Below are 13543 nucleotides of genomic sequence, written 5' to 3' on the forward strand. Positions count from 1 at the left end.
TACAATCACACAGAGTTCAACAGTCATACTGATAACATGAAAATGTGAAGGGAGGACTGGTGGATAGACCTGGGCTGGGGCTCTTTGGTAGTCTGTTGAAAACTGTTTGATGAGGGAGAGAGGACACACACGTATACGCACGCATGCGCACGCACACACACACACACACTCACCACACTGAGCCCCAGCTGCTCCCTCTGCAGGTAGTCCAGGTTCCTGCGCTCCAAGCTGTCCAGGTAGTGCTGCAGTCTGGTGTAGGTGTAGGGGTAGCAGTAAGCAAATTGGTACACATCATCCTCTCGATCAAAGCAGAAGGCAAAAGACATCACGTAGTTTCTCCGATGGTCAGGGCAACGGTAGTAGTACACATTCTTAGTCGGGAGTCTTTGCCTGCAAGAACAGGGGAACATTTCAATTTCGAGAAAATTCATGTCTCATATACAATACATACTGTATACGTATTAGATAATTCCCTCAGAACCTTTCCCCAGACTCTATCAGGTTGATAACCGATTATAAACGGACAACTGCTTGCAGCATTTTGTCTATAAGGTCATTGGTATCAATGTGAGAGCATGGAACAGTACGGAAAGTTTCTAGTCTCGCTGTCATCCGGTCTGTTGTGGTAATGCCGAGGGCTACAAGGAGAGTGATCCAGGGGCCTTAAGTAGCGATCAATCAGAAATGTGACACTACTGCATCCCCTACAGCCTCTCAGTTTACTGCTCTGCTCTGCTCTCTCTATTCCCCTGGCTGCCTCTGCATCTCTCCTGTTCACTGGGCATCATCTGAGTTGCATCCCAAACTAACTGTATTAAGCAGTAAATAAAGAAGGACAATGGTAGACTATGGATATTTCATACAGGCTAACAATTGATGGTACATCCCAGCTGAATGAGTGTCTACGCAGCTGATAACTGCATATAAAGCCTGTGCACATGCAAATAAAAAAGCTGACAACAAGGATATGTGAGAGAAAAGGTGGGGGGGGGGTGAATAACGATCCACAACAAATGTAGGCAAAGAGAGGAGTAGAAGAGAGTGAATCTTCTGAGAGGGGAAAAAGCAATAACGGACAGGCATTGAGCTGAGGCCACAGAGAGGATGATGGGAAGGGGAGGGGGAGAGAGAGTGAGTGAGGAGGAGGGAGACAGAAGATAAGAGGATGAGAAAGAGGAGGCAGATCAGAGGCTGTGATGGCAGGCTGGTGTCTCTCCTGTAGGACCAGGATCAGATTGAGATGCTATCTGTATCTGATAGCAGCCTGCCGTCCTGAGCGGCCTATCTGATAAGCAGAGGGCAGCAGGCAGCCTGTCTCAAATGAACCTGGGACTCACTGACCCCCCTCTCAATAAGCCCCATACTCTATCGCCTCTCAACTAGGGATGGGCAGATGGGAAATAGGCTGTTGGTTTTTATGCTGACGTGCGCGCGCCCACACACACACGCATATTTATATATATACAAACAAACACTCAAAGAAAATGCTGCTGCCGCTACAAAGTGAAATAAAAAATTAAAATCAAACCAAATTACCCGAGTTGTATAAAGGCAAAGTGAGGAAAGGGGGAAAAGGCCAAGCTGATTATTCCCCTGGTAGAGGAGAAAGTGTTCCTATCTCTGTGCAAGTGTGCCTGTCTCAGCAGAATACTAATGCAGCCACCCCGCCCTGCCTCATGCCTGGCTGAAGAGAAGGAGAGAGAAAGAGGGGAGAGAGGTAGAGAGAGGGGAGTGAGAGGAGAGGGAGCAGTAAGCAGTGCTGGCCCGCCCCCCTCCAGAGAAGGCTCTTATCCAGTGTCTGCAGAGCCCCAAGGCTGGCTGCCTGGGCGAGTGCCTCTCCCACACCCCTGCACTGCATCCTACAGGGCATTCGGTGGCTGACGAGCTAGTCGACAATACTACTGGGCACGGGCCCAAAGACATACACCACACATTCGTATGTATACATGTGCTCAACAAGCGCCATGAAGAGAAGGAATGGGAGAAGGAAGCAATAATTAAAAACTTTTCTTTTAAGAATTTCTACATTTTCACTAACTTTAACCTGCTTGTGTAATCAAGTATACTCTGTGTGATATTTTGGGAACTTGGCTCATGCAATTACCTCTAATTTAAATAAAATATATTACCTTTCATTTAAATCAAAGGATTTTATTCCTAATCAAACATATTGGTGGAATGTGGGATGAAAAATGTGTATTGGTGAAGTGTTTGTCCTGTTCATGTGAATTACACACACGCGCACAAACACACGCACGCACACATGGACGCCCACACAAACACACACACACACACACACACAAACACACACGCGCACAAACACACACACACACACACACACACACACACACAAACACAGAGACACACACACGCACACACACACACACACACACACACAAACACACACACACGCACAAACACACACACACACAAACACACACACACACACACACACACATACGCACACACACGCGCACACACGCGCACACACAAACACACACACAAACACACACACACACAAACGCACAAACACACGCACGCACACACGCACGCACACACGGACGCCCACACAAACACACGCACGCACAAACACACGCAAGCACAAACACACGCACGCACAAACACACGCACGCACAAACACACGCATGCACAAACACACTCACGAACAAACACACACGCGCACAAACACACGCACGCACACATGGACGCCCACACAAACACACGCACGCACACATGGACGCCCACACAAACACAGCACAATGATAGTTTGTGTCAGGAGGTCCCAGGTGTTTTGCTTCCTCCATTGCTGAGTGCAGGACCTTCTGCTGTTCCCTGCACACCCAGGAGACCTGGCAGGCTGAAAACAGGGGGCCGCATTACCCTGTCACACCCCACCTCGGAAGAATGAAATAAGATGACACTTTATCCAGTTATTTATTCATCTATCTGTTTGGCATTATCCAGCCGTGCAGCTCTTCTCTGTACCATTTGACCTTGTTGGCTACTGAGCGAGTCTTCGATATTGATTGTAATTACACAACAGGAATTTACTGCTGGCCATCGCAGGACTGCTTTACTGTTATGGGCCAAAGAAAATAGCTTTGTGTCTTCCTCTGGAGAGCAGCGATGCAGAGGCTGCTGTCCCCCTGGTTTATATCTCTGCAGTGTCTGCTCCTGAACGGCTGCTGGCAATTCGTTTTATCTAAATAATGCTGCCCCATGCCTCTCGTACTTCAGGATGTGGTACAGTGCCCCCATTCCCAAACAGATTTATCACTGCATGTGGCAACAACAAAAAAGCCGCCTCCAATGATAATGTGCACAAACGTGGTTTCACAATTCAGTGCCACAGCAAACACACGCTCACACGTCACAAATATATTCTACACCACGGAAAGTTCCATCCTAAAGCTCAAGGTCATCAACTGAACGAGGGCTGTGAGACGTGTTAACACAACTTCTATACAAGAGCAGGCATAAATGGAGATAAGAAAAACAAAACTCTGCTTGAAATGTCTTACGTGATAACACGACTTCTCCAGCAGAATCCGGGTCAACACCAAAGAGAGCAGAGCACTGGCAGCTAAAAGCCTTTACTGAGGTGTCACTCTCCTTCCCTCTACTTTTCAACTTCTCAACTGTTAGCAGATACAAGAGGGGCTTTGATTTTGATGTTGATCTGTTTCCTTCAGAAGTCTCAGAGATGAGGGATAAAATTGGTAGCTTTCATACTAGGGACATCTTGTCTACATTCTCAAATCAATCAAGCGTAGAGGTCACTGCAGTCACGCTACTCGCTTTTCTCTCTGCTCAAAGCTGAGCCTGTCAAGCGCTCAATGTTGGGAATGGTTTAACATATGTCCCACAAGTGCCACAGTTCTACACCATCAATTTGTGACAAATGGAAGCTCTGTTCCTAAAATAAAAATGTTTACATTTGGATGATATTTTTGATACTATACAACCATAATGTACTACCAGCCGCATTTGAAGAGCCAATCTCTCTACCTACGCTGCCAGATGTTGAACAATTTCACTTTTGTTGAAACATGGCACAGCCTCCTTCTTTTGCATACTAATCCAAGCAGAAAATAGCTTTAGAATGATCTGAAAACAGTCAAGTATGCCTCCTACTCACATGTGTGATGTAGCTATCCATCTTTTTAGGATGCAGATCAGACATAAAGACGGTATCCAATCGCACTGTTACTAAGCAACCTCTCTTGCTTTGTCATTCTGTTGGCCGTATGTGATCACTGATGGTATACTGTAGTATAGTGTATAGTGATTGCCACTGCAAGTCACTGAATGTCCTGGAAAGCATCAAATCAGTGTGTGGGTTTAAAACAATGTACAGTAGTCATGGGTTGTTAGTAGGCTCCGGGCTTTCCTTTGGAAAGGCATCTCAAAGACCACTTTCTGTGGAGACAATAAGCAGTTTACAGAGACATCTGAGCCTGAACAGGGACCCTCTGAAGCTGAGTGGTTTAAACAAGCCGCTCAAAGATTTTCTAAGGTGTTAACATCAAAACCGTTAAGAGGTTTAATTTGCTGTCTTGTCCCTTTTTCCACAGCATTTTGGGGAAAAACAGAAGTTAAAATAGGCATCACAGGTGAGATGTGACATCCATGTCAGAAGTGTTCACTTCTCACCATTCAACACTCATGATTTGCATGTTCTATTCAGTCTAGGTAAATCTGTCTCCCCAACGTTACGCTGTCTGATATCAGCGTTTAAAATATCCTTTCCTTTAGAGACTACAATAAATTACAAACCCTTGGGTGAATTAGACAAACAAACAGGCGAACAATCAATATCAGATCAAATTCATAGAGCTTACCATGATTGAATAGTATGCAGCTGCAGATACAGTATTCTATCAGAGTTATACAAATCTCACCTAAAAGCACCAAGTACTATGTGTAAGAGCAAAAACTGCCTTGGCTCCATACTTCGTTCTATTGCAAGAGCATGCGGGTGATGCTTCACCTCCACTCATAAATGCTATGGGGACATAGCCATGTTAGAGCTAAGAGCCTGGCGAACAGCAACACACACATACAGCCTCCCAGACCTTAAATCATTGGGTCATTAGATCTGAAACCATAAACTCAAAGACCCAGAGAAATGCACTGGGGTTGTATATTCCAATCTGCTTGCATGCAGAAATGGAAACTATGAGGAACTTGAGCCACGTCCAAGACACTAAGGTGAAATTCACTAATAGCGGTTTCTTACATCTATATATATATATATAAAAAAAAACTTTATCTCTATTTGGACTGGTGATTAAATGTGAAATCATAGACTGACATAGAGTGGATTTTCAGAGTATGTAATTAGAGGAGGTAATGGATGAAAGTGGATAATGGATAAAAATGAGAGCTATTGTTGCAGAGAGGAGTAAGAAGGAAGTGGATTATATAGGTATCAGGTCACATAAGAACATGTAAGGTCGCTGCGCATCACCATGGTGCTTCTTCTGTTTATCACACAAACAAGACACCACTCCCCAGCTCACTTTTATTCATGTTTTAAGAGCGTCGCAAATTCTCTCGACCAAATCACTCAGAACACACACACTGGGTACTTAAGTATTCAGCTAGAGGCATCGACTCAACTTCAGGGTTTGTTTTTATGGCGTCATTAAATATATCAAAATAAGTCATCAAAATACATGCCATTAGAATTACTCAGTGGGCTCGGGGGTGATAAATTACGCTGCTGCTGACATTCCAGTTTGGGTTGGCTGGGTAGTGGTGGTATGGAGGGAGCCAGGCAGGCAGCACTGTAAAGTGGGTTCATACAGTAGGGTCAGTGGTGAAGCATAGAGGCTTGTGATGGAGGATAGTCCTTCTACAACCCCTCTTCTGGTGAGTGGGCTGCATTATATTACTCTGTGGTGCGGAAATATTCCACTCACATCCGTGTGCAAACAGTGGACCTTTATTCATACACATATCCCTCATGCACAGCCGGTTCAACAGACAGACGTCTCCACGGGTGTTATGTGGATGTCGATGTGATGTAGGGCCAGTGGCTTGCGATCACATTCAGAATCAAAACCAGGGCAAACATGTCTTAAATGAGGTCTTGAGAATCCTGTCCTGTCTGATCAAGCAAACTTGTACCGTGCTCAGTGCTCAGAATCATCCTGGAGAGGAGTGTAGCTGTGCCAGCACCCTGATTGACCAGCAGATGGCCACACCTCTCGGTGGTGTTCAGTCGTGGCATGACCTTCCCCTCCCTGCTACAGACAGGGAGGTCCACTCCCTGTCTTTAGATCTCTCTAAAGTACTGTGGTCAATACCATAGCACTAAACTTCATCCAAAACCTGTGAACCAATCTGAAAGTTTGAATACAAACTTGGTGTTTAGATTTTTCTCAATGGGGTAAATTAATTTGATTAACTGTGGACTATGTGCCAGACAGGGCAGAGGGTTGACTACACCGCAGCACCCTCCCCTCCCCCAGGCCCGCTCATGGCTCCATGCTGGTGCAGCTACAGGTCCGACTGTGCTTAGAGCAGATGAACACCCTGCCATCGCCAGCGTGGCGCCACCACCCCACTCTGGGGCATGAGGGCAGGTGGCATTAGTCTGGGAGGGGGGCACTAACACGCCACAACCATGATGTCAGTGTTTTACCCTGGTGTGTGTGTGTGTTGATAAATGTGTAAGAGGGGTTATGATAACAGGAACAAACACCAGCTCCCCATGCACCTACACCATGCAGCATTAGACCCCACCCCACATTAGTGTTCAGTCTCAGCCAGGTCCCAGGGGAGCCACAATGCCACAGAGTGGTCTGGCTGACGGCTGACACCAACACACCCATCACACCCATCATACTAGGACTACAGCTAATGTGAATATGCTAAACATGGAGTAAAGCGAATGTCATAATGACTCATAATAGAAAAGCTGTTTGAGATGCACTCACTTCTGTAGACAACAAAACAACTGCTGGCCTTGCCCAGCCGCAAACAACAGAGAAATCACACATTCTATTAGACACACTGAGAAATCAGTAAAAGGTGTCTGAAAGCATGTTGTAAACAAATACAGTGTCTATGAGATAAAGAGAGAGAGAGAGAGAGAGAGAGAGAGAGAGAGAGAGAGAGAGAGAGAGAGCAGGTGGAGTGGTTGTGAGACCTCTCTCTCTCCTCTACTCTCCTCTCCCAGGGGAGATGTGGATGTGTCTACTGTCTGCATCAGCTCACTGGGTGGAGTGGACCCAGGGAGACAGCCTGGCGCCAGACTGGCTGGCAAACAACACTTCAGACACACACACACTCAAGCACACATAAGCACACAACCAACTAAAAAAACAACAAAAACACATACACATTTCTTAGATCCGAGACATACTGTAGAGCAATCTGCTCCTGACAACTGTACCGCATTCATTCTCCATAGAAGGCGAACAATAGCTCTCTCTCTGTTAATTACAGGAAGGCAGACATGTAGCTTAATGTAGCCTAGGGCAGTGTGCTGGAGAGATGCTGTTGAGATGGAGTAGAGATGGTGGAGTGACAGGGCTTTTTGAGGGCTAATGCAGATGCATCTCCAGATTCAATTTGCCTGCTCTCTGATAGCATTATCTTCCCAGACAGACAACCTCCCCTCTCACTCCTTTGTTGTCTGTGAACTTACCTCAAGTATTTACGTAAACATTCATACTGGGATAAGACAGGAGTCTAACGTGAAATGTGTAATGACTCCTGTAGAGTAAACCATATACAGTAAATTCACCCGCAGGTTCCTGAAATATATAAGTTGTGTTGGAAATGTGTTCATCAAAGGAGACATGCATTTTGCAACAAAAAAAAAACATAATTTCTGAAAGTGAAATTCCAATGATGAAAGTATTCCCATCTCAGCTCTCTGTGTAAAACCTCTTTGTTGGTTTCTCTCAGCCATAACGTAAATCTAAAAAATGCACATCAACATAGTCATTAAATAGAGTACGACAACAATGATCTCAGCCGTATCATAACCATGTTACTGTGTCTGTGTCACTATGACTCATCAGATAGAGGTTAGGCTGATGAGATCATCCACTCTCCTGATGGCAACATGACAAAGCATGAGGTCACAATGAGGTCATCAGAATAATCTCATACACTTAGAGTGATGTCATAGTGTACACAGGAAATGAAGAGCATGAACCAGCAATTTCACTGGAGAATGACCTCACACACACACAAGGACATTAGGACAAAGGATAGCTACAATCCTTATGAGATGCAAAACAATAACATCATATTGGAAAGGATCTGCACTTTGTATTTAGGATACTGCCTCAACAAAAGCTTCAAGTATAATTTGACCACAACCGGCATTAAAATAATCATTGTGATTCTACTACAAAATGCTACATTTTCCACTTTGTTGTTTTAAAAGAAGCCAATTTTACACAACAACCAAATCCAGCAGTCTCTTCGCCTTCTCTAAATGGAAATCAGTGTTGTGCCTGTTAGGGCATGGCAGGTGAGTCTCTATCTCTCTCTGCTTTCTCTCTCCCCACTACCACCCAGATCTGTAAACCATCTGTCCCCTGAGGGTGTCCCTGCCTGGCACAGCCGGCCAGCCTGTCTGACCACATCCCCCCTGGCACCGGTGGCAGCTGTGGTGTTTGGGCTCTCTCCGCTCACTGCCTGCAGGCAGACTGGTGGCTCCAGGTGCCAGGGGGGTAACTGGGCGCTCGGGCTCCCAGACAGCAGATGCTGCCAATTAACTTCCACGCCACAGGCTGGTATTGGGGCTGGGGGAGCGGGAGCAGGAGCGGCCACCACACTTATTGAGGTTGACTGGAGTCAGCTAGCGAATCACAGGCTTAGCACAGCACTACTATCCTCTTACTGTCTCTGTGCCCTGTCCCGGGGCACCACATGTCACATCAGAGCCTCTGAGAGGCACAGCTCAATTACGGTAGAGGAAGAAACAATACATTACCCTTCACACTCCACCGCTATCATTCACAGTCAAATCACCCGAGCATCCGCTTTTGTTTATTCGCATTTGCTTCATTTCCCAGTTATGTTGAATTTAATTTAGAGCCGAATGTACTTTTATCACAGCTGGGCTGGCAATCTCAGTCTTTGATTGAACTCGGCGAATTGTAGCGCAGTCAGAATAACAAAAGGCAACCTTGTGGGATGAAATAAGGCCAGCTAGACCGTAGCCTCTCTAAGAGATGGTAGGAGTATACTGTAGGTGTATAATGGAATAGGGATGGATGACATGACATGGAGAGCTCATCAATAGAGGGAGTGAGACAAAACAGAATGGCCTCCAACAAGTGTGGTGTAGATGAGGAGCAGATTGTGATGAGGGGAGAGGCACGAAATACTGTATTTCACAGGTAGGCCTGGGAGACCATCCCAGCTCTCAGCCTCTCTGATGTGATGTGTTGGTGTGGGTGTGAGTGACAGCCCTGCTCGGCCACAGGACAGCAGTGTGAAAACAGAGCCTGACCCCTGGACCACAGCCCGCCCCGCCCTCTCTTTCTCTCTCTCCTTCCCTCACACACACTCAGCACAGAGGGGATGTGACAGCCATGACATTGGGCAAGAAAGGGGATCAACTCTGCTCTCTGAAGAGAAGGGGCTTTTTGACTTATTGTGGGGGATTTTCTCTCTCTTTCTTTCACACACGTCCACACACACAGTTACATGGACACACATACACACACGTTTTCTGGTCAGAAACCAAGCAGGGATGAGTTGACAGTGGGTGAGTAATGCGCATTGTTTGCTTGCTTTCTCTGGCTGTGTTGACAGGCCATTACAGTGATTACCTGGACACTGGGAATTACAGGTCATTTTGGAGAGATTCTGGCTGCCGAAGCCTTGCCCTTAAAGCCTCAATGCTCTCAAACAACATTTCTATAGTCGGGTCAACAAAATACAAACCTCTGTATGCCTAATGTAACAGAAACACAAACAAAAGACACATACAACTAGAATCCTACACTGATGCTCCATCACATCTGACTTCCATCATCACCCCCATAAAACAACTCCCTAACATATACCTGAGTGTAAAAGCTAACCATCCGCACTGTCCCAGGTCACCAACTGATCAACTACATGACTAGCCAGCATTGCTTTGCACTAAGCAGCACTGTAGTATTTAATTGATGCTTGCTGCTCTTTAATTTCCCTCAAGGGAGACAGAATAGCAAGTCTTGGGGCCACTTTGTCACCAGAGTCTCATCCGCCATGCGCAGAGTGACAGATGACTTGTCGCAGAGCTAAGCGAGAATTTTTACTGCAGATTGAAAAGCGGAAAAAAGAAAGAAAGAAAGAAAGAAATTGCTCCATTACGCCACAAAGGTAAATCACTCAACGTGCTGGAGCCCTGGGAATGTCATTTACACATATCCGTGCATTTTCATATCCAAATACAATTAGATTTCCCCTCTTGCTGTGTGTGTGTGTGTGTTTTTGTTTTACTATCCTTAGGGGACCAGAAGTCCTCACAAGGATAGTAAAACAAGGAAAATTCAGACAAGTGGTGACTAAAACCCTCACAAACTTTTACAGATGCACAATCGAGAGCATCCTGTTGGGCTGTATCACCGCCTGGTACAGCAACTGCACCGCCCACAACCGCAAGGCTCTCCAGAAGGTGGTGCGGTCCGCCCAACACATCACCGGGGGCAAACTACCTGCCCTCCTGGACACCTACAGCACCCGATGTCACAGGAAGGCCAAAAAGATCATCAATGACAACAACCACCCAAGCCACTGCCTGTTCACCCCGCTACCATCCAGAAGGCGAGGTCAGTACAGGTGGATCAAAGCAGGGACCGAGAGACTGAAAAACAACTTATATCTCAAGGCCATCAGACTGTTAAACAGCTATCACTAACATTGAGAGGCTGCTGCCGATATACAGACTTGAAATCACTGGCCACATTAATAAATGGAACACTAGTCACTTAAATAATGCCACTTTAATAATGTTTTCATATCTTGCATTACTCATCTCATATGTACAGTGGGGCAAAAAAGTATTTAGTCAGCCACCAATTGTGCAAGTTCTCCCACTTAAAAAGATGAGAGAGGCCTGTAATTTCCATCATAGGTACACTTCAACTATGACAGACAAAATGAAGAAAAAAAATCCAGAAAATCACACTGTAGGATTTTTGATGAATTTATTTGCAAATTATGGTGGAAAATAAGTATTTGGTCACCTACAAACAAGCAAGATTTCTGGCTCTCACAGACCTGTCCTCTGTCCTCCACTCGTTACCTGTATTAATGGCACCTGTTTGAACTTGTTATCAGTATAAAAGACACCTGTCCACAACCTCAAACAGTCACACTCCAAACTCCACTATGGCCAAGACCAAAGAGTTGTCAAAGGACACCAGAAACAAAATTGTAGACCTGCACCAGGCTGGGAAGACTAAATCTGCAATAGGTAAGCAGCTTGGTTTGAAGAAATCAACTGTGGGAGCAATTATTAGGAATTGGAGGACATACAAGACCACTGATAATCTCCCTCGATCTGGGGCTCCAAGCAAGATCTCACCCCGTGAGGTCAAAATGATCACAAAACTCCCTGAACCACACGGGGGGACCTAGTAGCCTAGTGGTTAGAGCGTTGGACTAGTTCAAACCCCCGAGCTGACAAGGTACAAATGTCGTTCTCCCCCTGAACAGGCAGTTAACCCACTGTTCCTAGTCCGTCATTGAAAATAAGAATTTGTTCTAGGCCGTCATTGAAAATAAGAATTTGTTCTTAACTGACTTGCCTAGTTAAATAAAGGTAAAATAAAAAATAGTGAATGACCTGCTGGGACCAAAGTAACAAAGCCTACCATCAGTAACACACTATGCCGCCAGGGACTCAAATCCTGCAGTGCCAGACGTGTCCCCCTGCTTAAGCCAGTACATGTCCAGGCCCGTCTGAAGTTTGCTCGAGAGCATTTGGATGTTCCAGAAGAAGATTGGGAGAATGTCATATGGTCAGGTAAAAACTCAACTTGTCGTGTTTGGAGGACAAAGAATGCTGAGTTGCATCCAAAGAACACCATACCTACTGTGAAGCATGGGGGTGGAAACATCATGCTTTGGGGCTGTTTTTGTGCAAAGGGATCAGGACGATTGATCCGTGTAAAGGAAAGAATGAATGGGGCCATGTATCGTGAGATTTTGAGTGAAAACCTCCTTCCATCAACAAGGGCATTGAAGATGAAACGTGGCTGGGTCTTTCAGCATGACAATGATCCCACACACACCGACCGGGCAACGAAGGAGTGGCTTCGTAAGAAGCATTTCAAGGTCCTGGAGTGGCCTAGCCAGTCTCCAGATCTCAACACCATAGAAAATCTTTGGAGGGAGTTGAAAGTCCGTGTTGCCCAGCAACAGCCCCAAAACATCACTGCTCTAGAGGAGATCTGCATGGAGGAATGGGCCAAAATAACAGCAACAGTGTGTGAAAACCTTGTGAAGACTTACAGAAAACGTTTGACCTCTGTCATTGCCAACAAAGGGTATATAACAAACTAAATACTTTTTTCCCCACTGTATATAATGTATTTTATAACAACTATTGCATCTTGCCTATGCCGCTCTGCCATTGCTCATCCATATATTTATATCTATATATTCTTATTCCTTACCTTTACTTAGATTTGTGTGTGTTAGGTAGTTGTGGAATTATTAGATTACATGTTAGAAATTGCTACACTGTCGGAACTAGAAGCACAAGCATTTCACTACACTCACATTAACATCTGCTAACCATGTGTATGTGACCAGTACAATTTGATTTGATTTGATTTTTACATTTTGCCGGTCCCCACAAGGAAAAAAGCTATTTTAGGTTTAGGGTTAGAATTATGGTTGGGGTTAGAATTAAGGTTGGGGTTAGGGGTTACATTTAGGTTTAGGTATAGTTTTAGGGTTAAGCTTTGGGTTTAGTTTAGAGTTATGGTTAGATTAAGGGTTAGTAGGGGTTAGGGAAAATAGGATTTTGGAAGGAATACAACACGGTGTGTGTGTTGCCATGTTTTGTTATAATCTCCACCAAGCACAGCCAAAAGAGGACTGGCCACCCCTCATAGCCTGGTTCCTCTAGGTTTCTTCCTAGGTTCCTGCCTTTCCAGGGAGTTTTTCCTAGCCACTGTGCTTCTACACCTGCATTGCTTGCTGTTTGGGGTTTTAGGCTGGGTTTCTGTACAGCACATAAATATGTGTTTGTGTGTTTGTGTGTTTGTGTGTGTGTGTGTGTGTGTGTGTGTGTGTGTGTGTGTGTGTGTGTGTGTGTGTGTGTGTGTGTGTGTGTGTGTGTGTGTGTGTGTGTGTGTGTGTGTGTGTGTGTGAGTGAGTGAGTGAGTGAGTGAGTGAGTGAGTGAGTGTGTGTGAGTGTGTATGCTTGTACTGTATGTTGGCCTAGCAGTACTTTCTGTGACCCATGTACAGTAGTACTCAGCAGGTAGGCAGATGGCTTTCTCTCCTTCTATCGAGTGTCTCATAAGCACAAATATACATCCACTCATAACACAGGAACCCATTAAGACCA

At 45.3% G+C, this 13543-nt stretch overlaps 1 protein-coding gene across 1 annotated transcript in view; it reads right to left on the minus strand.

Moving 5' to 3' along the window:
- Positions 1-13543, minus strand: part of agbl4 (AGBL carboxypeptidase 4) — a 426805-nt gene that overhangs the window by 216753 nt on the left and 196509 nt on the right. Inside the window, exon 5 of the mRNA XM_064935374.1 lies at positions 174-390. Coding sequence (XP_064791446.1) covers positions 174-390 — 217 coding nt within the window. The remainder of the gene's footprint in view (positions 1-173; positions 391-13543) is intronic.

The sequence above is a fragment of the Oncorhynchus masou genome, chromosome 24, assembly GCF_036934945.1.
Source record: "Oncorhynchus masou masou isolate Uvic2021 chromosome 24, UVic_Omas_1.1, whole genome shotgun sequence".
In the NCBI taxonomy this organism is placed as follows: Eukaryota; Metazoa; Chordata; class Actinopteri; order Salmoniformes; family Salmonidae; genus Oncorhynchus; species Oncorhynchus masou.